Raw genomic sequence first — 24,392 nt, 5'->3', positions numbered from 1 at the left:
ACCAGTGAATTATAAGTGTATCACAGTTTGATAGCATATCCATATTAAAAATAAAATCACAGTATGATTTTTGTCTGTAACTAGAAACTTTAAGGGACCAAGCTGACAACTCAGACTCCAATATCATAGTCAAGACAAGAGACACTGTATAAAAAAGTGTTATGTAATAAAAACATACTGTAGGCCTTACAAATAATGTTCGGATTATACATTCATAATGTAAATACTCATCATAACTGGTAAATTGATTGGAATAGTTCCACAAAGTTCAAAAACAGAACTTGTCTATAAAATCTTCAAATCTTGAATACAACTAAAATATGAAGCAAATTAGTTTCTAGTATCAGACATTACAGAAAACAGACTGCTCTCAAAAGTCTAGTTGAGAGCTTGTGAATCTTTAAATAAGTTTTTAAATTAAATATACACGCTGTCAGTTTGTACTTTTAATAATTCCATGGTTTCCCGGTCGGTCTTGCACCGGATGTCTAACTTGGAGGAGCATTACATGGAATACGAGTGATCAACCTGAGTCTGTGATTAAGCAGCATTTGAGATGTTCTAGTCCAGGGCGTTATTTTCAATGTGATTTATATACACAGTATTTTACAATGGTCAGCAGTTGTAGAAAGTGTCCATCCATTTGGAATAAGGGTAATTAAGAAAAGGTAAAAACTAAAAAAAAAAGTCCTCCATGGTAAAATCTGTACAGTATTTACTAAAGAAGCACCACGCAGATTTGAACAGTTATTTTCTCTATATTTATAATTTAATCAGGATTTAATCTGGGTTGGGGATGGCTTCTGTTGAACACGTTGAACCTGAAAGACAAGAGGCAGCGGGCGTTAGTTGGTCCAGAGGCAGGAAGTGGGAGCCCAGAGCCCTGTGAGCCCCGGGCGGGGCTTCTCTTCTTCATTCATGCCCTCCCCTTAGCAGGCGCCCCCAGGTCTCTGCGGGGAGCCCGCCTGCTTCCCCGCGGGCGGTGAGGGAGCCGGCGGTGGCGCGGAGGCCCGTGGGGAGGGCGCCCTCTGCTGGGCGCGGTCCCGCCAGCCCGGCCGCCGTGGAGCCACCGCAACCTGGTGATTCCCTTGCTCTAGGTAGGAAGAGGCTAATTCCTTAATGCAGCTCCGGTCTTCCCATTTGAGGACACGCTGTAAAGCGTGTTAATCAACTGCAAGTTAATCTCCTGCAGACAGTTCTCTTAAACCCCCCTTGCCGACTACCAGAAGTTACACGTTTGGACGAAATTCCCTCCGGAGAGCAACCCCGCAGGTGCAGCGCGCCCAGGACACCAACCCCACCTCCCGGGGCCACTGAGTACAAGGCCAGGAGGAAATGACACTCCAGGTTTTGATTTGCTGTAAAAAAGCACCCAAAACCCATTCCGATCAAACCAAGCCCGAGCCCTTTCGGTGTGCGGGGCGGGCGGCGGGCACGGGAAGGGCTCCCCTCTCTCGGCCCCTCAGGTGGGGCTGCGAGAGGACATGGCTTCTCCATCTTTCAAATGTTTACCAAATGACTTGATTCTGAAGCTTCTGACCTGGCCTCACTTTCTTACGAGGGAGGGAGGGAGCAGAGCAACTCTCTGACTTACGGGGCCCAAATTCCCCCCACAAGGACTGACTCTCCACCTGCTACCCCCGAAGCCGAGGCCCAAAGCTCCCTCCTCAGGGCCCCTCAGCGGCTCTACAAACAGGAAGAACATACAGAGACGAAAAGAGCTTACCGTAACTAGTGAATTTTTTGTTTTGAGGCCACGTTTTCAATCACCTAGAAAGCAAAGGTTAGGAAACATTTTAATGATGGTTTTGCAAAAATTTTAGTGCCTATGCTCTGTGTGCGTTACGTGATTACACTCAAAAGCAGTCCTCAGTAGCTTAATGTCTGCTGCCTGAAATCAGTCCTACACAAGCTGTGCCTCCAAGCGTTTCACTGAAAACAAGAGTTGAGGTGATAACTGAGGGTCACGTCCCCTCGGCAACAGTCCACTCTGACCTCAGTAAACCCATCAGCATTTCAACATTAGGTGAGAACAGATCTTAGGCCAAAGAAATCAAGAGCTTGATGACGCCAGAGGACAGGAGTCTGGAAGAGAGGTCAGTGGTCAAGGCACCAGGAAAGACACACGCAGGCCAAGAGGTCCGGCCTCCACCAGCCAACAGTGATGCTTGGCCTGGGCCCGAGCAGGTGGCCCTTCCCAGGAGGTCAGGACGGGATGGGCACCCAAGCCAGGAGCACACCAGTCATTGGGCGCCATCAGATCGAGGACAGGAAAGGGGCCACACCGCCCCCCCACCCCGCCTGCAGCCTCTGGAGACGCGCGTCTGGGCCACCACATGCCCACTACTGGGCTTTGCACACCACCTACTGTCCCCCGAGCCAGCTCTGCGGGTGCACTGGCGGCCTCCAGCTGTGGAGGTGGAGACCTGCAGCCGGAAGGGGAAGATTCTGGCAAAAACGTAGAATCCCTGCGGACCTCCGCAGAATGCACACGAACAGCCCGTCTCCGCTTCACCCCAAGCACCAAGCAGACATCAGAAGGGACTCATCCCCACCAAGCGCCTTCCCCGAATCACTGAACTGTTCATGGGAAACCAATGCGGAAATGCAAATAATTCCCCTTAACACACACACAGAGCAAACCCACCGGTAGCTTCCCTTTCCTGCCGTCCCTACGACTCCTCACCCACTCCGCACGCCCCAGCATTCCCCCCGCCACTCAGGAACACCCCCCCTTCTGCCCTCGGCCCCTCCCAGACGCCAGTGCACTGTGCGGCCATCTGTCCCTCCTCCCCCATCATGGGACTGGGCCACTGGAAGGGACAGGGCTGCCCCCGAACAAACGATACCTCACCCGGGTCCAGGATGCAGTCGAGAACCCTGTGGCCCCTGGGCATCTAGGACAGCGGACAGGGTCGCGAGGGTGCGCCTCAGGGGTCCAGGGCGAGGCCAGCAAACCTGTCCCCGTGGACGAGCAGACGGGCGGGCTGGGCTGGGTTCCTTGCGGCTCTACTGACACCTCAATTTCACACGATTTTCATGTGAAATGAAATATTCTTCTTTTAACTCTTCCAACCATTTAAAAACGTCAAATCCTTCCTTACCGTCAGGCCGCGCAAAGGCGGCGGCCAGTCCAGCCCTGTCCTAGGCCCCCGGCCCCCTCAAAAACGCTCAGCACTCCTTCCAGGGTCGAAGGTCATCGGAACAGATGAGGAAGCAAGGGGGGCTCTGCTTTCAGAACAATCAGAGTAGAAAAGGCTGGGAAGTTACAAGGGAAGGCAGAACTGTGCAAAGCAGACAAGAATCCCAGAGCCCAGAGGCCTGCAGTGACCCAGGGAACCCCGTCAGGGACCTGAGCTTCACCAACCCAGGCCTGAAGCATGACGTCCAGCGAGCCAGTCACCAAACTGAGTTCTAGGTTCTACTCACAATGCCAAAGGCTTAAGGATTCTGGAGAGAAAGAATGTACCACAACATTTCTATCAAAAATGGCTTAAAAACAGAAGTTCTGGTCCACAATCAGACACTCAGAGCCATCAATTCCAGAGGTTCCCGGTTCCACATGACTCAGGTCTCCAGTAAGCGCTGCGGCAGCACGGTTAACCGTCGAGACCGGCCACAGCAGCCTCGGGCCAGCCGTCGGGCAGAGGACACAGGGCGGGGAGCTCAGAGGGGACTTACACCTTCTACGCCCTTTGAGGCTCCTTCCCTGTGTTAACCACCCTTTCCAAAGAAAAGAGTTTCTATATTCGCAGTTCCAAGTATGTCCTCTTACCCTGGTCACACTCAGACAGATGACACTTGTCATCCCTGGTTTCCATCCAGAAATGTTTTGTTTTCTCACGGCAAGGTCCCACACCGTCCAGAGGCTGGCTGTCTGTGAGGGGGAAAGCGCTGACCGCTCTCTGGAAATGGTCCACAGTCTCACAGCTGGCAGCCTTGGGCAAGTGTGGCTCTGAATCTCTAACCGAGTCCTCTGATTTCCTTGAGTGCCTCTTCTTCTTCTTCTTTTTCTTCTTGTGTCTGTGGAGGTCACCATTAGAGTGCGCTACCGAAAGGTCTGAGTCCTGCTGATGCCTGCGGAAGAAAAAGCCAGAACTCAAACCACCGGAAAAGCAAACCACCCCAAAGAGAACTGGTCTTTGACTTTGATTTATACTCACTACTGTTGACACTCATTACGTGAACACAGGTAAACCCTTATATAATGAAAAATGCGTTGTCTTCACTGTAGTAATTTTTTAAGTCTGGGGTCATAAGTTCACCAATTTCAACCTTTCCCCACCGATGCCCTTCAGCTTTGTTTGGGAGGGGAGCTATGGCCAAAACACCAGAGGAAGGATTTCGTCAATTTTTCCTGAAACTAGCGGCTGAAGGAAAAAATATTTTTGCCAGGTGTCTCAGGCACATAGGAGGGAAGGAGGTTTGATTTCCTTTACCTTCAAGTAACCACTATTTACCTATGCCTTCTGGTAACCTTTTCCCAGGGTTTCGATTGTAAGAGACACCAATGTGTAGTACACAATGCGCAGTAACTGTGTTTGTGCTCATCCCTCTCATCGTGGAGAAGTCATTTTCAAGAAAACTACTGACCAATTTAGCTTTTTAAAAATACAAATGTCCCAGTGAGATTTCAAACTGAGAAATGGAGACAGAAAACTAGACAGAGGCAAATGCAACAAATGATGTGTCTCAGCCCTTTGGGTCACAGGCACATTCAACTGGACGGCGGCCTCCCATTTCCTGCCACGCGGCAGCAGTCTCTGAGGTTGAAGGAAATATCAGCAAATGTGAAAATATAACTACATCTGTGAATAAATATATTAACAATCACTGTGAAGTCAAAGAATCCCAAGTTTTATCTATCTACCAAACACTGCACACTTACTCCTAGAAGTTAAAAAGCACTAACTGAAAACGGCAACATCATCTTAAAAGATGGTTTTCGGGCATTTTAAAATACCATGAAGTAAAACTCAGCTTAACACAGAGCTAAGTTTTAGGAATCTAGAAAAACAGGGAAGTCCAAAACGCACAGAGATAAAAAGTACAAATCAGAGTCACATACACAGGACACAGCCCTTCACCTGTCACCAAGCACATACACCCTCACCTGGAATCCCGGTCTCGGTGTTTGCCTTTGGATTTCTTTTTCTTCTTTGATTTTTTGTGCCTCTTCACTTTAGGCTCCTCTAAAGGAGCCTTTTGTAAGCTTCTCCAGGCTTTCTTTTCTACATGGCTGTCATTATCCTCTGCACCACTGTACCTCCGTTTTCGTGACTTGACGTTTTTGTGTTCTTGAAACTGACCGGCAAGGTCGCAGCTTCTGGCTTCAGCCCCCAGTGCAGCCTTGTCGTGGGCGTACTTGTCAGCAGGGTGCGGAGGGGGCGCGTGGGCCAGGACCGTCCGGGGGCTGCTGACACGGTGCCGGTCCCTCTCTTTGGCCGCCGGCTCGTAGCCCTTCCGGCCTCTGTAGTGGTCCTTGTGGGGCCGGCCACCGTAGGGCCCGGCTCGGTCGTACTCTCGCTCGGCGTGGAAAGGCCTCCACTCCCACGGCTCGCGGGCCGGGTACAGGGCGTACCTGTTGTGGTGGTACCCACACCGCCCCCAGCGCATCCCATCCGGGTAGTACTTCTCCCGGGTCCAGGCGTGCTCGGCCTCAGCGTGGTGGTAGCGGCCCCACTCCTGGTCGGGGGCCCCCATGCTCCGGGAGTGCAGGTGGCCAGACCTGGCCAGGGATCCGGGGCAGGGGGCATGCGGGGCCGCGGTGCAGGGCTCGGGCTGGGGCCGCTCGGACCGGGACCGCTCCCACTCGTGGTGGGGCCGCTTCCGGCGAGGCTTCTCCTCCGTCCAGCTCCTGCTGTCCTGCGCGTGCTCGCTGCTGGATGATCGGTCTCTTCGGCTGCGGTAATGTCCTCGGTCAACCTTTCTGAGGCTGCTGATTTTTTCCTGCACTGAACAAGCCTCCTGGACCTTCTGCCCGGCCTTACTGTCTTCACCTCTCTCACCGTTACTTTGCTCGGGGACCCCCTCTGGACGGTTTTCTGCAATCCAGCCTAATTGTGGAGAGGGCACCCCATCTGCGGACACTCCTGTGCTTTTAGGGGGACCCTCCACATCCGTGCCTCTGTCCCGACTGCTGTGACCCAAGGGCTCAGGCTCACAGTCGCCCTCGGTACGTGATAAGGGGCTCGGGCTCAGCCTCCCCGCTGCTTCTGCTGCCGCCGGGTCCTGGGGACGCTCTGGTAATGCCCCTTTCACGTCCTGGGACGGTTTGCTCTGATCGGTCCCAGGGTCACACGGTTTAGGAAGCTGATCATCCCCCAGGGTATCCTTGTTGGTGTTATAAAAGGTGTTCATGCTCGGCAAAGCCTCCTCGGGTTTTGCCAAAATGTTTTCAGAGACGACTTCTTGGGTAGGTTTGATGCTGGGGTCCGAGGGTAACAAAAGCTTCTTGAATTTGCTCGTGATCAGCTCCAGGTTCTCAAGGGAATCGGGAGCGCAGCTTCCAGCCTCCAGCTCAGCCTCAGGGTCCTGCAGAGGCCTCTCCTCTGTCCCAGTTGTACTGCAGCCCCACCGAAAGAAAGAAAGAAATCAGCCATTTACTTGTTTGCTTTCTGGCTTACAGGGACAAACACTTCAAATCGTTTGTTTACTAAATATTTTATGGCTTTACTACATCTGGTTTAAACCTAAAACTGGGCTTATCATTTTTGGAAACTTCAAATTTTCTCACTAAATAAAAATGTAAAAATTTGTATCAAGCCTACCCCATTTTTCAGCAATAATAATTCCGCAATTCTAGGCGCCTTCTGTTTTCAGATATACTTCTAATTCTTCTTAATAACTAAGTCCGGGCCATCAAAAAAGTCAAATAATGATGGGGCTCTTACTTTTCCTCTGGATCCCTTTTCTCTGAATTTTCCTGGAGGCTTGGAGCTGAAGCAGCTACCTCCAGACAGAGCCAAGAGCTCCCTGAATTACCAACAAATTGTGAGGAATCACTGAGGCATTAGAAACACTTTCTGTAGTAAAAGAACTCTGCCTTGCTTTTGATGGAGTCTCGAAGTTAATGAAAGCTGCCAGAAAGCAAGAAAAACCCTAAAGCGGGCCCGCTTTGCAGCGGGAAAATATCTGGGAGAGAGAAGACACGTGTGATCTACAGCGTGGCAGTGACGTGTTCAAGGCCGCACGTGAGGTTAGGAAACGTGCGTAGCTGGGCACTGACTGCTTATACAATCACCTGTCGTAATTCTCACGCACGTTACATTTGAAGACCAACTAAGCCGGACAAGGATAGAGAAAGGAGGACAGCCATCCTGCCAGGGACTGAGTGTTCAAGTGCCCCCTTTTTTCTAAGTGAGCATTCCTAACAGTAGTTCTTGGTGAGGGCATGCCCCCCGCAGGGCCCTTCTGAAACGTGGGGTGCATTTTTGGGTTAGTCCCACGATGGGGGAGCCTCAGAAGCACCAGTGGGCGGGGGCGAGGCAGGCGGTCCTACAGAACAGCCCATGTCCCAACGTTCATGTGGGTGAAAACCCCGGCTCTATTACTGGCCGTTTGACAGACACCACTAGGGTGTTGATCTCAGGTTGGTCAGAGCTTGGCCATAAGTCATCTACCAGGAGGATGTCACGGCGCTGACATGAGTGATGTGACCTGTGCGTGGCGCCAAGCTGCTGGCCCACCCCGCATCCTGCAGTGGCACCGTCTCCCGGGCTGTTCACATGGCGACACGCCACTGCCTTCTGACCCTTCCTTCTACTCCCATTACATGACGCTGAGGTCAACGCACTGACTTTTTTTTTTTTTTTTTAAGTGTGGAGACAGACTATCTTAACTAGGAATTTAATTTCAGAATTCTGAAGGGAGCAAAACAAAGTCTTCGCTACTGGACAGTCGAGAAGCCCTGCGCCACCCCTTCACACCTCCTCAGGTGCCTGTCACGCGGGGGGCTGAGTGGGACGGTGCCGGCCCAGCCGGGGGCTGAGGAGGAGCCCCCGAGAGGAGGGGTCCCAGAGAGGAGGGGCGCTGCAGGAGGGGGGGCGTCAGCTGGACTAACAGACCCTGTACGTGTTTACTTTCTTAAAAGGAACATGAACGAGTTCGACAGATCGTTATTCAAATCATTCCAGGGTCCAAAAGGTTCACCCTGAGACTTCCACGAGCAGCCGTACCCACAGGCCCTGCTGTGACTCCCCAGCCCACGTCCCACGGCCTTGGGACGGTATCTTACCTCATCTCATCTGTGGAGCCTTTCCCTTTGCGGCTGAGTTTGAAGGTGTCTAAGATTTTGTCTTCTGGGAGAGGTGGCAAAGGAGCAGGCATCAACTACCAAAAAAAAAAAAACAGAGAGATTTCAGCTCCGGGGGCCACCTGAAACCCAGCCACGTGACCCTCCGGACACGAGGGTGGAAGCAAAGGCCGCCCCAGCCCCGCCTGAGGCACGCTCACCTTCCCAGGGAGACCGTTTGCCTTAGAAAAGGGGTTTTCTGAGAGTAGACCAGGCTGGACTTGGCAGGGGGCAGCACCCGAGGGCAGGCCATTTTCTTTCGGGTCGCCGTCCGTACTGTTAGCACTGTTTAGAGCCACAGGCTCTCGGAGCTCGTGCGGAGAGGCCCCGACATCTTCGGCAACCGGAGCAGGGGCGCGTGCGCTCTCGGCGGGGCCGAGACCGTTCTCCTTGCCGAGGCCCTTCGCCTCCTCGTCGGACTCTTCGGACGACTCGGCGCCGTAGGGGACCAGCACGCCGGAGCTCAGCCTGGACCTGCTGTTCATCACAGGCTGAGGGCCGGACGCCCTCAGGGTGATCTTCTTTGTTATCTTACCCGACGCGGGCATCATGGGGGCACTCGAGGTAGACTGTGCTGAAGTGGTGATGGTAGACGAGGGGGCAGGCTTGTTAGGGCTCTCCAGGGAATTGCTGTGACGGGCAGGCTGAGACTGAACTTGGCGCACAGGTAACTTGTGAATATTGATGGTGATTTTCTCTTTCTTGCGATGTTCTGGAATAAATGAGGGCCTGTTAACCGACCAGTTCTGAACTGGCGTTAGAACTGTTGAGGCGTTAACAGGGCCAGTCCTACCGACACTGGAATTCCCGTTAGGACTTGACATGGAGCTGCTCGGCGTTTCCTTCAAGGGTCCCGTCCCGTTTAGATGAGGTGGGTTCTGGAAACAAGCAGACCACAGCCAGGTGAGAGCTCCAGAAATAGTCGCAGACTCAGAAACCTGAGGCCATAGGCCTCTCCCATTTTGGTTATCTTTTTCTTTTGTGAATAACAAGTTTCATGCACCTAGAAAGCCCTCCCCCTCTCCTGTGGGCCTGCCCACCACAGACCTTTCACAGGGCACAGTTTTCTGAGAATGAATTTCTGGTGAACAGGGACCACTCTTTTTGTCAGAGAACAATACCCAGACCAAATTCTTCCTGCTCCAATTTGACAGAAAGAAGCGGGTCCCTTTGGGCATAGAGTCACACAGGTTCTCCTTGGATGGTTTCCTGGGAGCCCACTGCAGTCCGGGCAGAAGGGAGTGCCAGCCACAGGGAACTCCCATGGGCCAAGGGAGTGAGGGAGACACACACGTGGACAGACACACTAAGCCACCCCTGCCCCCATCATCTCCGACTCCTACTTCAGCAGTTATTTTGCTCCAGATCCCAACTTTTGCTGCTATAACCCAGAAGTTGCAAACTGGTAGTCATGGGTGAATTCTGACTCACAGATAAATTGTTTGGTCTTCAAAATGTTTTCTTAAATATCTGAATTAGGTGCTATCTTAACACTGGAAGGCTTCATAGTTACAAAAACAAAAACAAAAAAACCTCTTGAAAAAGCAACAGCAGTGGCCCCTCCACACAGGGCATGTGCTCTCCAGTTGGCTGTGTCCTGAGGTCTCACTCAGGCAGAGCCCAGTGCAGGACCTGCTGCCTGTCCAGCTCCCTAAGGCACTGAATCTGCGACTCCCTATCAAACTGAAGGCTGTTATGACACTATGGCACAGGTGAAAGGATTATTCCAAGGTGTATACAGGCTATTCCAACAAGTCCAACATGTCCACAATCTCAACACCTACGTCAAGCAAAAGCCAGGCCTCCACTGAGGACTCGGAGCTTCACACAAACCAGGCATACCTTCCATTCCCCTTGAGAAGCCACGAGGGAGCGTGATCAGACCTGGCCGGACGGCAGAGAGAAAATGCCACACTCCTGAAAGGGCTAAACGGATACGACTAAAGTGTTCTTTTTGTAAAAGCATCACTTTCCTGGAGGCCAGCATTAATCAAGAATCCCCAAATATTTAATCCATTAAGTGAATGGAAGTCCAAGGTGGGAGCTAAAATCTCTAGCGTTTAAAGAGACTTACACCAGACTTTCTTCTTGATCATTATGTTCATACTCAGAGATTTTCTGTATATTTGAAATATAATAAACAGCTTGAATAAACTTTTTGGACAAGAAATTCAGTTGTAGATGAGGTCATGACAACTACTGCAATGTTGACTAGAGGGCTGGAAAGATGAACATCAGGATGACATTCTACCCGTGGAACGTTACCTTCACCAGGTGAGAAGGAAGCTGTGGTCCGATAAACCCGGATGCTGCCTGTGTGTTGCTGACAACCCGCTGGCTGATCACCGGTTGGGGAGAGGACTGGCCAGGGCTATGGGCGGAATGAGTAAGTTCACCTCCATTTTTCACATCGTGGGACCTGGGGACAGAGAGTGACAGTGCTCAAGGTGATATGGGACATCTCCCCAGAAGAGATTCATGTACACCCCACCCTCAGGTAACAGGTGACACGATGCGCAGAGCTATACGCAGGGTTCCCATCAAGTCCAGGCCAACGCCAGGTGCTCAGATCGGGAGATGATAACAGGGTCACTGGGCAAACGGTATTTTGAACTGTGTATTCTGAGGATGCCACTATCTGAAAGCTACTGTTCTTTACTTTTTAATTTTTTGAAAGCTATTTTTCTTTTCTATTTCTATTTTTCTAATTATAAATACATACCATTGTAGAAAAATCTGTAATATCCTGAAAAGTTAGAAACAAACAAAAACACTGTGCTTCCCCTCACTGCTTCGAGGCGTCTACTATTCAGATTTAGTGGATTTTCCTCCAGGCTTTAGCCTGTACTGATTTCTTCAGTATCAGTGTGTAAAACTTCAAACTGCTTTTCCTCCACATATGGAGCACTCTCTCATATCATTTTAAAAAGCTTTATAAAAATCACTTTTAACAGCTGCATTGTATTTCATCATATGGATATGCTACAATTTACATGATCTTCTGTCATTGATGGAAATTTCATGATGTTCTTAATTTCCAGCTACTACAAATGAATACACTGGAGCACACATCAGATTGCTCCAAGGCCCTACATTTCCAGAAATGGAATTAGCGAGTCAGAATATGCAGCAGCAGCAGGGGTGCTGGTGCTGGCCCAGGCCTGGCCCAGGGAGGTGGCTGGCTGCCTGTGCTCAGTGGTTGAGAGGTGACCACACCCAGGTACTCAAAGAGTCCCCTTCTCCAGGCCTCCGCTCACTGCCTCCCAGGCCCCCTGGCCCACCCGGTTTGCCACCAGCAGCAGCAGCCCACCCTCTGAGACTACGGCCTTCCCTTTCTTCTGCACATTTCTTTATTAACCTGCCGAAGAGCTGGGAGCTAAAGCAAACTCATGATCCGCACTGAACACCACCACCATCGAGATGCTGCTTAAACAGACAATACTGAATTTAAATATGTTGATGAGAGGAAGAGAGATGACATGACAGAAAAGATGAAAATTTGCTTTCCTGACAATACCTGATATAAAAGAGAACATAAGCTTGTTGACTGAGTACCGATCTAATATCACTGATAGATACGATGGAGTCATTCATTTGGTACCAGAAGCCATTGCTAGCCTGCAAAACAGCCAATAAAAGAGATATTAGATACAATTAGGTAAATAGGGAACACCAATCCAGAGACGTAAGAAAAATGGGCTTTCATATTTTAACCGTAAAAGCCCCACCTTTCCTCCCAAAAATGCCAGGGCTATCTTACAGTGTATTGTGAAAATAGCTATTAGCAAAATCCACAGAGCTTACTTTTATGTAGCAGAAGTAATGTCCAGCATGGCAATTAAAACCAGTGTGTACCAGTACTGCATACAAATCATAAATGATCGGTTCTCCGTTTGGCTGAGACATATATGGTCGAATATCAAGATATTCAGGGTATTTCACATCCTACAAAGGAATGGAAAGAGGAAAAAGGAACGTCATTTCTGAAGGTGCAGGTCATCCCATGTGCACGGGCACAGGAGACCCCAGAGCACTGCACCCTATGTTCTGGCAGAAAACCAGCACACTGAACCTCGTTTCAAAAGACAGAATCAACCTGGAGCACACCTGAACCTAAGTGTGTTTAATGCAATCCCACTGTATTCTTTATTTCCTTTAAACAAATAAGGATCCACAGTAAGTGAATTCTCCAAATCCATCAAAGGAGACAGTAACAATCACAACTCTGGATTTGAGAGTCCAGACAGTCTTTTTTTTTTTTTTTTTTTTTTTTTTTTTGTGGTACGCGGGCCTCTCACTGTTGTGGCCTCTCCCGTTGCGGAGCACAGGCTCCGGACACGCAGGCTCAGCGGCCATGGCTCACGGGCCCAGCCGCTCCGTGGCATGTGGCATCTTCCCGGACCGGGGCATGAACCCATGTCCCCTGCATCGGCAGGTGGACTCTCAACCACTGCATCACCAGGGAAGCCCCCAGACAGTCTTATTTTTATTTTTAACAATTCAGGAACAGATTTCTTTTGCATGTTACTGGATTTCTGACCACTTTCAATCTCCAGAAAGTGGGAAGAAAATGGGAAAATTCAGTATACTACCAGTCAGAAAACAAATGAATAAACAAAATAAGCTCTGATGAAAGAATGGCAAGATCTGACTGGGAACCCTCTTTGGATTCAAATGACACAAGCTCACTCCCTGTAGCCACTCGTCACCTGCACTGACTATGAAGCCCAAATGAAGATAATTTATCTTCAGAAAGTCTAGCCAGATAAAGGATATAGAAAAAAACACATACACTCATAAACACACATACCAAACTACTAGCTCAATTCTTTGACATTTTTTTCTACTACCAAGTGCTGGAAGAAGTTAGAAAATCAAATAATAAAACTGTTCAATTTAGTTGCTGACACTTAAGCCTTGAAAGGCTCAGCATAAACGGTTATTAATAATGTTATCTACATACCTTAGCAATTTTTCCACCAGTAAAATTTGCAAAACGTTTCAGAGAAAGTGTAAGAACGTTAGAAGATCTGTGTATAGTGAACCTCTTCGAAGCTGGAACCATCTTTTTACACCTTGGAAAAAAACAGAAACAGATGTTTAAGAAGATTAATATGGGTTTTTCTTCATCTTTCCCTTGTTATTCCTCTGAAACATTCTAAATTAAGTTTCCAAAAGAAGGCTATGAGATGAGAAATACCACCTTTTTCAACCAACAGTGAAAATATTAAAATTTAAAGTACGGGGGAAACTGCTTAATTAGCATGAAAGAAAAAGGACAGTTCTGAAATGTCAGGTATGACAGGTCACTGATATTTTCAAAATTAGATTAATATAAGTTTCTCTCAATGGAAAACAAACTGAAAAACTCACTGGTATGATACTGTGAAAACTAAGCCCAGATACAAAAGGAAGAAAGTAAAGACTAGAAATGTCCTTGAAGTTTAAAACAAAGGAGAAATCCCTATGGTCTTGGGAGGAAAGGGAGCCTTCTCCCCCCCCCACAAAATGAACCCAGGCACACCTCATGTTATTACCCTTTGCAGATATTCCATTTTTCACAAATTGAAGGTCAGTGGCAACCCTGCATGGAGCAAGTCTACTGGCACCGTTTTCCAAAAGCATTTGCTTCCTTCGTGTCCCTGTGTCACATTTCGGTAATTCTCGAAATATTTCAAGCTTTTTCATTATTATTATATTTGTTATGGTGACCTGTGATCAGTGATTTTTTTTTTTTTTTTTTTTTTTTTTTTGCGGTACACGGGCCTCTCACTGTTGTGGCCTCTCCCGTTGCGGAGCACAGGCTCCGGACACGCAGGCTCAGCAGCCATGGCTCACGGGCCCAGCTGCTCCGCGGCATGTGGGATCTTCCCGGACCGGGGCACGAACCCATGTCCCCTGCATCGGCAGGTGGACTCTCAACCACTGCGCCACCAGGGAAGCCTGATCAGTGATCTTTGATGTTCCTATTCTAGTTATTTTGGCATATTTTAACAGTATTTTTAAGTGAAGGTCTGTACATTGTTTTTTAGACATAATGTTATTGCACACTTAGACTACAGTACAGCATAGACATCACTTTTCTATGCACTGGGAAACGAAAAAATTCATGTGATTCACTTTATTGTAAGATTTGCTTTATTGTGGTGGTCTGGAACCAAACCCGCGATATCCCTGAAGTCTGCCTATATTCAATAACAACGCTTAGCTGTATTACCTGACTTAAAATGAAAATCTACTTAAAACATATGAAACAGGGCTTTCTTAAAATAGGCTCTCTTGGGACTTCCCTGGTGGTCCAGTGGTAAAGAATCCGCCTTACAATGCAGGGGACGCGGGTTCGATCCCTGGCCAGGGAACTAAGATCCCACATGCCGCAGGGCAACTAGGCCCGTGCGCCACAACTACTGAGCTCGCACGTCTCAACTAGAAAGCCCGCGTGCCACAAACTACAGAGTCCATACACTCTGGAACCTGCACGCCACAACTACGGAGCCCACGTGCCCTGCAGCCTGTGTGCCACAGCTAGAGAAAACCCACACGCCACAACTAGAGAGAAGCCTGTGAGCCGCAATGAAAGATCCTGCATGCCACAACTAAGACCCAACACAGCCAAAAATAAATTAAATAAATAAATAATGAATAAATCTTGAAAGAAAGAAAGAAGGAAAACAAGGGAGGAAGGGAGGAAAGAAAGAAGGAAAGAAAGAAGGGAGGAAGGAAGGGAGGGAGGGAGGAAGGAAGGGAGGGAGGGAGGAAGGAAGGAAGGAAGGAAGGAAGAAAGACACTGCCCCCCTTTAAAAAAAAATAGGCTCTCTTGACTCGATGGGGAAACATTAAAGAATAACTTAAATTCGAGGTTTCTAGCAGATACTGCCCCTAATCCTGGGAGACAGCCAGCAGTTAAGAGACCCTGAACTGCTCTGGGAGAAAGTCACTCCCCACCCACCCCAACCCTTTCACACAGGGGAGTCCATGTAAGTGCTGCTCGACACACACGCCGCCACGGCCAAGCTTCACACGCAGCAGCGCTAGCCTGTGGTGAGTGGATGACCTTACCTCCTTACCTCTCCATTCCCACCCACCTCCCCAGGAGCGAGGCCCCATCTCCCATTCTTCAGTGCACTTCTCTGAAGAGTGTAAACATGGAGACACAGCGTGCCCTGGCCCCTGGGGAAGAGAGACCCAGAGTCTTCCCTGACGGTAACGGGAATCTAGCCCTGGGTTACGCAGACACACCGAACCCTTTCAAACCAAGCCTCCCCACCCCCCATGCGGCCTCCAGCATCACCCATCATACTTGCTGCACTTGTACGAGTTTTCTCCATCGAGCTGTTCCGGCTTCACAAACTGCTCCAATGCCTTGTTAACGCTCTGAGCAGCCTGGGAACAGAGCAGCACCAACACCACATTACCACTCATTGCCGCTTGTTAGGAAAAAGAAAAAAGACGACTCGAAAGTATAAAAGCAAATGTGAATTTTTATGTAAAAAGAAAATCTTCTTTCATTATGATGTTCAGTTTTATATTAATACATGTACACACCAAGCTATTTCCCCTCCCATTAAAAAAAAGAGCAGATTAAAGTCAGCAAAAATATGTGAAGAGGCTGCTTGCTGCAGCATTATTTAAAATAGTATAAAACTGGAAACAAATGAAGTATCTACCAGCAAGGAATCAGGCATGTAAATTGGCTGAAGCACAACACACAGAAGGCCCAAGCAAAATGCAATGAAGATAGGAAGTGGCCAAACAGACTGAAGGTATAAACTCATTTTTATAAACAGTAAACGAATACTCTGGAAGCAGTTTATATCAAACTGTTAACAAGAGTACATCCTGAGGGACAGGATCCCACGCGTCTCTGCAATGTTTTTTTTTTTGTTTTTTTGGGGTTTTTTTGCGGTATGCGGGCCTCTCACCGTTGTGGCCTCTCCCATTGCGGAGCACAGGCTCCGGACGCGCAGGCTCAGCGGCCATGGCTCACAGGCCCAGCCGCTCCGCGGCATGTGGGATCCTCCCGGACTGGGGCACGAACCCGCGTCCCCTGCATCGGCAGGCGGACTCTCAACCACTGCGCCACCAGGGAAGCCCAATGTTTCTCATTTTTATCATTAGTATGTATTACACTTGTAATCAGAAAAACAAAAGCTTAAGACAACAAAAAAATAGGAGTTTAGAAAATGCAAGAAGCAAAACAGTATCTAAAGAATAACAACCACCTAAATTTGGCTAATATAGGCATCAGAATCTGGTTTTATTAAGATTAAGTCAAAGGGTAATAAAATTATTAAACGTTTTAAGTTTTTTATGATGCCTAATACAAAGCTTAAATAATCTCCTCTAAATAAAGTCCTAGCATATTAAATTTTTCAATTTATATTCTCTAACAAGTGTAGTCTAAATTATAAGTGAACTATAAATACATAAAGTATGACTGACTTTTTTTAACTTCACCACCACAACAACTATCAAACTTACCTTTATCTCCAATGTTATATCGAGATATGGATCAAAAGTATCTGACACACCTTTGCAATTTAAACATTTGACTGAAATAAAAAGAAAATGCAAAGGATAATCAGTATAATCAGTATAGTATAAGTATAGTAAAGTATAATCAGTATGGCAATACCAACTACTGAAATGACAGAACATATAAATACTATCACAAAATAAAAAACACAAGGTACTTTTTTCTTCTATCACATTGGGCAAACAATTTTACTACTACACAGTGAGAGGCACAAATGTGATGCATGTTCACCGCTGGCTGGAGTGTAAACTGGCATCAGCTCTTGGAAGAGTGACATGGCAGAGTCGAAGTTTAAAATAAACACACCCTTTGATAAGGAGATTCTAACAAATTATCCTGTGTATGTACACTTTTACATGGACGTAAAGGCATGTGTATACAAGGACGTTCAATGAAGCACTGATGGTAACAACAACAAAAATTAGAAACAATCTAAAAATTCCCTGATAGGGAACTAAAATAAATGGAATACTGCTGCGACTGTGAAAGACTCTGTTAGACCTATATGTGCTGAAATGTAAAAAGGTTTCCAATGTGAAAAGAAGCCAGTCTGCTCATGCACAGGAAACTATTGGAAGGATAACCACAAACTGGACAGGGGCTGCCTTTGAGGATGGGGGATGGGAGTCTGGGCTGGAAGGGAGATACACTTGCCATTATTAACCGTTACCTATCCTTTGCATTTTTTAAACCACATACTGTATCACACTTATCAAACTTTAAACAGAGTTTACCTCTAGATCTTAGGTATCCTCCAAATATCTGACAAACCAGTGTGGTAGCCTGGGTGTGTCTGTCTAATCTGAAAAAGTCAAACAGTAAAATGAGAGAAGAGTTCTACAAAAATGACAGAGGCTATAACCAGATTTTAAAAGCATGTACATCTATAAAAGAATGAGAATTCAAACAGCAGAGCTGCACAGTATGTGTGACAGCCAGAGAATAGCCTTGCCTCATCAGAACACAGTGAGGGTTTGGGGTGAGGCAGGAAAAGAGGTAGCATGGTATTAAGAAGGGACTTCAAAATTAAGTCAGGAATCTGGCCCTGAAGCAAGTAGTAAGAGGAAGTCACCCTAAAGCAGGACTGTGACACCGAGTGTGAGGACTTGCCAGTGAAGGCAGGGAACATAGAGCATTTCCCCCTGTTCTGCAGCCTACTGTCATCCAGACAAGGAAAGCCTGGCCAAGGCAGTGCTGGTGGCAGTGGGAAGGGAATGGGAGACTTGCTGGGTGTGTTGAGGCAATAGCAAGTGGGTTAGGACTTGTTATCTAATTGTTTCTCCAATCTTCCTCTTGAGCCCACATTTAGATTTTAAAGAAGAAACTGCAGAAACTGGTAACTGACCAGAGTGAGAAAGACACAGGGAACAAATACAGATTTCAAAGCCTAGACATCAACTCAGAAAACGTTGGCACACAAGAAAGGAGAACTGGTTAGTTTTGACCTGCAGAGGGATGATGATACTCAGAAATTAAATAATGTCAAGACCAATATTCATGTCCTGACATCTGTAATTAAATCCAAATTATTATAGTAAGCACACCTTTTAAAATTTCAACCATTTGAAAATAATGCCAATCACCTGAGGAAGAGGCAGCGCAAAGTCAAAAGTTAAGGCCAAAAGAGAGCTCTGCACACCCATCGTAAAAGGCTAGACTGAGTTCTGGTGAGCCAGTGAGGTGGGCAGGGGGTGGGAATGGGGGTTGACCGATGCTGTGTTGTACTCACTTGTTGCTGCCATTCAAGCATGCTTTTTGCATAGCATCAACAGTGTGCTGAAGGAATTCATGGGCATCTTCTTGGCTTCCAAAGCGGAAGTGCCTAGCTATGCCTATAAAGTTCGAGTAAAGACAAAGCTTTATCATCACGTGACAGGCCAGGCTGTACTCCCCCCAAAGTTACATCTTATGTCAATACGTTGGTTAGAAAATACCCGATAATTATTTTATGAGGAAACAGCATTAATAAGCTCCCCTGAGAACAGCTAGGACAGGCCCTTTAGACCATTAAAAGTCCACATGGGCTAGAGTTTCTGAGAGCCCAGAGACTCTATGTCTTCAGCAATAAAATGATACCTGAGTAAATTCAACTTTGGCTTCACTGTTTCAAAATTTTGTCCCAAATGTTATGTCAGTGCACACATCTTAAATCTGGCCCTAGATCTCCCTGAGAGAATCCATGTAAAACATAAACGTGTGAACCTATCTAAATTCTATCCCAATAACCTAGAGAACATACTATATTCTCCACTGAGTATCATCTTGGTCCTATTTCTAATTGACTAAACAGCCGCAAGACAAAATTACATAATAATGAAAAACAACACAAAAGTATAAACAATATACATAGAATTTTAATGTGTATGAATATATATAAATATATATTAACTTGAATCATATGAAATTGCCAATATTCTACCAGTTCTGACCTACAAAAATGACAATTTCATTATTCAACCATATATGTTTGGAGTTAGCAGGCGGTGTATGTTCATGGATGTATGTATATACACACAGTGACATTCTCTTAAAGACTAAGTTTAAAAATATTAGACATGCCTGCCATATGTGTGTGTGTGTGTGTGTGTGTGTGTGTGTAATATATACACGTAATTAAACAAACAAAATCACCCCTGGCTAAAATTGTGCCAGGATCCTACAATGTTTAAAAAATTTTTGCATTGTCTAATCTGGCCTGTTAATAGTACCAAGGGCCAATATAATACCTCTTTATCTTCAGCAGCTTTTTAGGCAAAAAGATTATAAATTGTCACTGTGTAATTATCCACCCCTATAATTACCCAGCTAGATACCAGATTAAGAGTTAGGTTTTTGTTTTATTTGCAAGCATTTTTTATTCCAGCTCAGCTAATTAAGATGATGTAAAAGCTTATTGCAAAAAACATACAGAAAGTACATACATAAAAATATTTCATGCGACCTATCAGGATCATTACAATTCAAGAGGAAATTTTAAAGTCATTTAAAAATTGTATAGAAAAACTGAAATCTATCCACAAATTTGCTAAGTTATGAGTATAAAATTTTCTTTAAAAGAATAATTAACTTTATTTTGATAATTCCCATCAGCTATGTATAGTGTAATACTCATTCACTGAATTAAAACTAATTGAAAACTAAAGAAACCTGTGGGGCAATATTAGAGTTAGTATTAGCATAGAAATCCAAATAACTGAGAAAAACACTGTAAAACTTATCAATGATTTTATTAATAAATTGAATTTTTTTAAATTTTTAATGTGTTTATATATTAAACTGAATACCACCTTCTTTACTATATTGTCATCTTTTACTTTAGGTTTCAAAATGTGTTTATATAGTAAATAGATTACTAAAAACCTGTTATTCATTAAATACATATACATATACAATAAACTGTTTGTTGTAATACACAAGGAGCTCATCATTTACCAGTTAGACCATTAAGACCAATTAGCTAACAAATACTAATATAAACTACTATAGAGGATACTTACGCCGCATCTCATTAATGACAAACATCGGTTTAATAACATCCCCAGGATTACTGAGCGCCTGGGTAATATGAGCTTGCATTGTACACATCATACAAAATCCTTCTGCATGACCTGAAAGATAACAGATGATAATCCTCCAAATTAGCAAAATATGATTCTATATATACATCAAGGGGTATTATAAATAACGGGCACACTCCTGAAATAAGAATAACAGTTACAGGACTTCCCTGGTAGCGCAGTGGTTAAGACTCCACACTCCCAATACGGGGGGCCTGGGTTTGATCCCTGGTCAGGGAACTAGATCCCACCTGCATGCCGCAACTAAGAGTTTGCATGCCACAACTAAGAGTTCGCATGCCACAACTAAGGAGCCTGCTGGCCGCAACTAAGGAGCCCTCGATCCTCAACTAAAGAGCGTTCAAGCTGCAACTAAGGAGCTGGCAAGCTGCAACTAAGACCCAGTGCAACCAAATAAATAAATATTAAAAAAAAAAAAGAATAACAGTTACTATGTGTCATGTATTGAGCTATATACTTTTATTCATTTTCGTTTAATTCTCCAACAAACCTAAGTGATAAGTATATACTGGCTCTACTTTACAAGAAAGGAAAATAAGGCTCAGAGAGTTAAAAATTTGCCCAAAGTCAAATAGTTATTAAGGGGCAGACACATAATTGGACTCAAATCATACCCTTCTAATTTCAAAGCCGGTGCTCTTAACTATTGTCTATACTGAAAAAATAAGAATTTTTTTTCTTATACTACCATTTGTCTCAAACAGTAAAGGAATGTCTCCTGTACAAGGGGTTCAAAATCTCTGTAAGTATTCTGACTTTCTTGGCCACATACAGTGGTCTCTGTTGCATTTTTTTTAACAACTTTTAAAAAAAATGAAAACCACTCTTAGCTCATGACTAAATGGTGCTCCTGCCATCTTGTGGGTAGAGCCCACAAATGCTGCTCAACATCCTACAATAAACACAGGACAGCCCCTACAATAAAGAATTACCTGGTCCTAAATGTCAATTACACCGAAGTCAAGAAACTGCCTAAAACTAAAGGCTGCTCAGACCTGCCTAACAAAGCTTTAAAAGCCTCAAAAGGTCCAGACTATTTCCTTTTTTAAAATTTTATTTATTTATTTTATTTTTACTTATTTTTGGCCATGTCGGGTGTTTGTTGCTGCACACGGGCTTTCACTAGTTGTGGCGAACAGGGGCTACTCTTCATTGCAGTGTACAGGCTTCTCATTGCGGTGGCTTCTCTTGTTGCAGAGCATGGGCTCCAGATGTGTGGGTTTCAGTAGTTGTGGCTCACAGGCTCTAGAGCGCAGGCTCAGTAGCTGTGGATCATGGGCTTAGTTGCTCCGCAGCATGTGGGATCTTCCCAGACCAGGGCTTGAACCCGTGTCCCCTGCATTGGCAGGCAGATTCTTAACCACTGCGCCACCAGGGAAGCCCTCATTTTTTTTAAAAAAAAAAAAATGTATTTATTTATTAGGCTGCATTGAGTCTTCGTTACTGCGCGTGGGCTTTCTCTAGTTGCGGCGAGTGGGGACTGCTCTTTTTTGCAGTGCACGGGCTTCTCATTGCGGTGGCTTCTCTTGTTGCGGAGCACAAGCTCTAGGAACGCGGGCTTCAGTAGTTGCAGCATGTGGGCTCAGTAGTTGTGGCTCGCGGGCTCTAGAGCGCAGGCCCAGTAGTTGTGGCGCACAGGATTAGTTGTTCTGTGGCATGTGGGATCTTCCTGGGCCAGGGTTCAAACCCATGTCCCCTGCATTGGCAGGTGGATTCTTAACCACTGCACCACCGGGAAAGTTCTAGACTATTTCCCATTAACATAACTGTGCCCCAGAATAAAGCTCAAAAATATTTATAGGAGTAAAAAGAAAATCCAGCACGCAACAACATAAAATTCTAATTGAAGAGTACAACTGAGTTATATACTCAAAGATGAGGCACAGAAAGATCAGAAATGACCAATAACAAGGAGCAAATAAACAGAAACAGACCTGAAAATAACACAGATATAAGACTCAAAAATAAGGACATTAAAAAAGACATTTTTTTAATATATATATAATTTCTATGCTCGAGGTAGAAAAAAGAGCATGTTAAGGAGAGATATGGAAATAGAGCCAAGCGGAAAAGTAGAATCTCTGAGATGAAAAACACACCAGGTGAAATTAATAACAGATTAGAAACAAAAGAAAAGATTAGTGAACTTGAAGACTTAGCAACAGAAGTTATCTGTAATGAAACACACACACACAAACCTAAAAAAAAAAAAAAAAACCTCTCAAAATAACAACAAAAATTAAGCATATCAGTGACCTGTGGGACTACGTCCAGTTGTCCCTAATGTACATGTAATTGGAGTCTGAAGGTGAAAAGACAGAACAAATATTTTAAGAAATAATGATTGTATACAAAGGGATAGCACAAGGAAGTTTTTTTAGAGTGACGAAACAGTATTCTGACTGAGGTGGTGGTTTATATGAACCTATACCTGTATTAAAATTCGTAAAACTGACCCCCCAAAAATTAATAGGACTGTACACTAAGGAAATTAACTTTATGTTAATTATAACAATAGAAGTTTTTTTAAATGACTGAAAGTTATACAAATCTGAAACAGTAAATTTACAGATCTAACAACCTCAACAAACCCCAAACAAAAGACTACTTAAAACAGTGATAAAAAGAAAAATTTTAAAGCAGTTAGAAATAAAACATTATGTATATAGGAACAAAGGTAAAACTGACAACAGACTTCTTGTCAGAAACAATGCAAGACAGAAGACAGTGGAGTAACATCTGTCAAGTATTAAAAGAAAACTGTCAACAGAGAATTCCATACCCCATGAAAACATCTTTCAAAACCAAAGACGAGACCTTCCACTTCTTGGAAGATGGATTAGTGCTACTTTTCCCTACTCCTCCCACTAAGTACAACAAAAAATCCTGGACATTGTATATGAAGCAAACATAAGCTGTGAAAGACAAGCTAGCAATTTCAGAACCCAAGGAATGACATGGCAATGAGTTCCCTGGGATTTCTTTCTGCTTCATATATTCCAGGACTTGGAGCTGAAGAAGCCACCGACCTAGAAACACCAACAAATGGAGGGAACAAAGCCACAATGAAAGCCTGCTATCTCTAGCCAAAGGACCAGGAAAGGGGCAGCCTAGCAAGGCAGAAAACTTACAAAAACTGCTTTACCCTAGTCAAACACACAGAAAAACTGTGGTGCCACACCTACCCATGGCCAAGTGAGGAGCCTAGTCTTCCACTTACATCCCAACCTACCCACTGGGGTAGTGTTAGAAAAGGTAAATTAGGAATGGGAACTTTCATCCATGCTGAGTGATAACAAACCACACCCCCGTCCCACAATGTCAGTGAAGATCAAATGAAGAGCCTGGATTTCCACCCACAAACCCAGTAATAAAGAAGCATCCCTCCTTATTATGTTAAGTTAAATAAATCAAACAGAGAAAGACAAATGCTGTATGATAACACTTACACGTGAAATCTAAAAAATACAACAAACTAGTGAATATAACAAAAAAGTAACAGATGCAGAGAACAAGTTGGTGGTTATCAGTGGGGATAGAGAAGGGGGAGGGGCATGATAGGAGTAGGGGATTAAGAAGTACAAACTATTATGTATAAAATAAGCTACAAGGATATAGTATACAACACAGGGAATATAGCCAGTATTTTATAATAATCATAAATGGAGCATAACCTTTAAAAATTGTGAATCACTATACTGTACACCTGTAACATATCATACTGTAAATCAATTATACCTCGAGAGAGAGAGAGCAAGAAAAAGAAAGAAAGGAAGAAAGAAAGAGAAAAGAAAGAAAGAAGCAACCCTCGAACTCCCCAGTGGGTAGCGTCAGAATCAGGACTTTCACTATCACCCAGTGGTAAAAAGCCACTGCTGTGTCAGTGGACATCATGTGGGGAGAAGAAACTCCTACCCCCACCCAGGAAGAACATGGAGCCCCAAACCCCACCCTGGGTGTCAACAGACTGCATGGGGAACGTGGA

The 24,392-nt window shown here is 45.4% G+C and overlaps 1 protein-coding gene across 1 annotated transcript in view; it reads right to left on the bottom strand.

Moving 5' to 3' along the window:
* Positions 1-733: 733 nt before the first annotated feature.
* USP42 (ubiquitin specific peptidase 42) overlaps positions 734-24,392 on the bottom strand; it is a gene marked incomplete at its 5' end in the record, with an annotated part of 37,456 nt that continues 13,797 nt past the window's right edge. The window contains 15 exons of the mRNA XM_079718557.1: positions 734-821; positions 1,727-1,770; positions 3,776-4,077; positions 5,114-6,565; positions 8,237-8,331; positions 8,455-9,171; positions 10,559-10,712; positions 11,811-11,911; positions 12,098-12,238; positions 13,257-13,368; positions 15,594-15,676; positions 16,775-16,845; positions 17,564-17,631; positions 18,559-18,661; positions 20,327-20,437. Of these exons, the coding sequence (XP_079574683.1) occupies positions 1,763-1,770; positions 3,776-4,077; positions 5,114-6,565; positions 8,237-8,331; positions 8,455-9,171; positions 10,559-10,712; positions 11,811-11,911; positions 12,098-12,238; positions 13,257-13,368; positions 15,594-15,676; positions 16,775-16,845; positions 17,564-17,631; positions 18,559-18,661; positions 20,327-20,437 (3,518 nt within the window). The 3' untranslated portion in view covers positions 734-821; positions 1,727-1,762. The remainder of the gene's footprint in view (positions 822-1,726; positions 1,771-3,775; positions 4,078-5,113; positions 6,566-8,236; positions 8,332-8,454; positions 9,172-10,558; positions 10,713-11,810; positions 11,912-12,097; positions 12,239-13,256; positions 13,369-15,593; positions 15,677-16,774; positions 16,846-17,563; positions 17,632-18,558; positions 18,662-20,326; positions 20,438-24,392) is intronic.

This window comes from Hyperoodon ampullatus (assembly GCF_949752795.1).
Source record: "Hyperoodon ampullatus genome assembly, chromosome: 14".
NCBI lineage: Eukaryota > Metazoa > Chordata > Mammalia > Artiodactyla > Ziphiidae > Hyperoodon > Hyperoodon ampullatus.
Note: the sequence above shows the minus strand (reverse complement) of the source record. Positions and strands in the feature narration are given on the sequence as shown.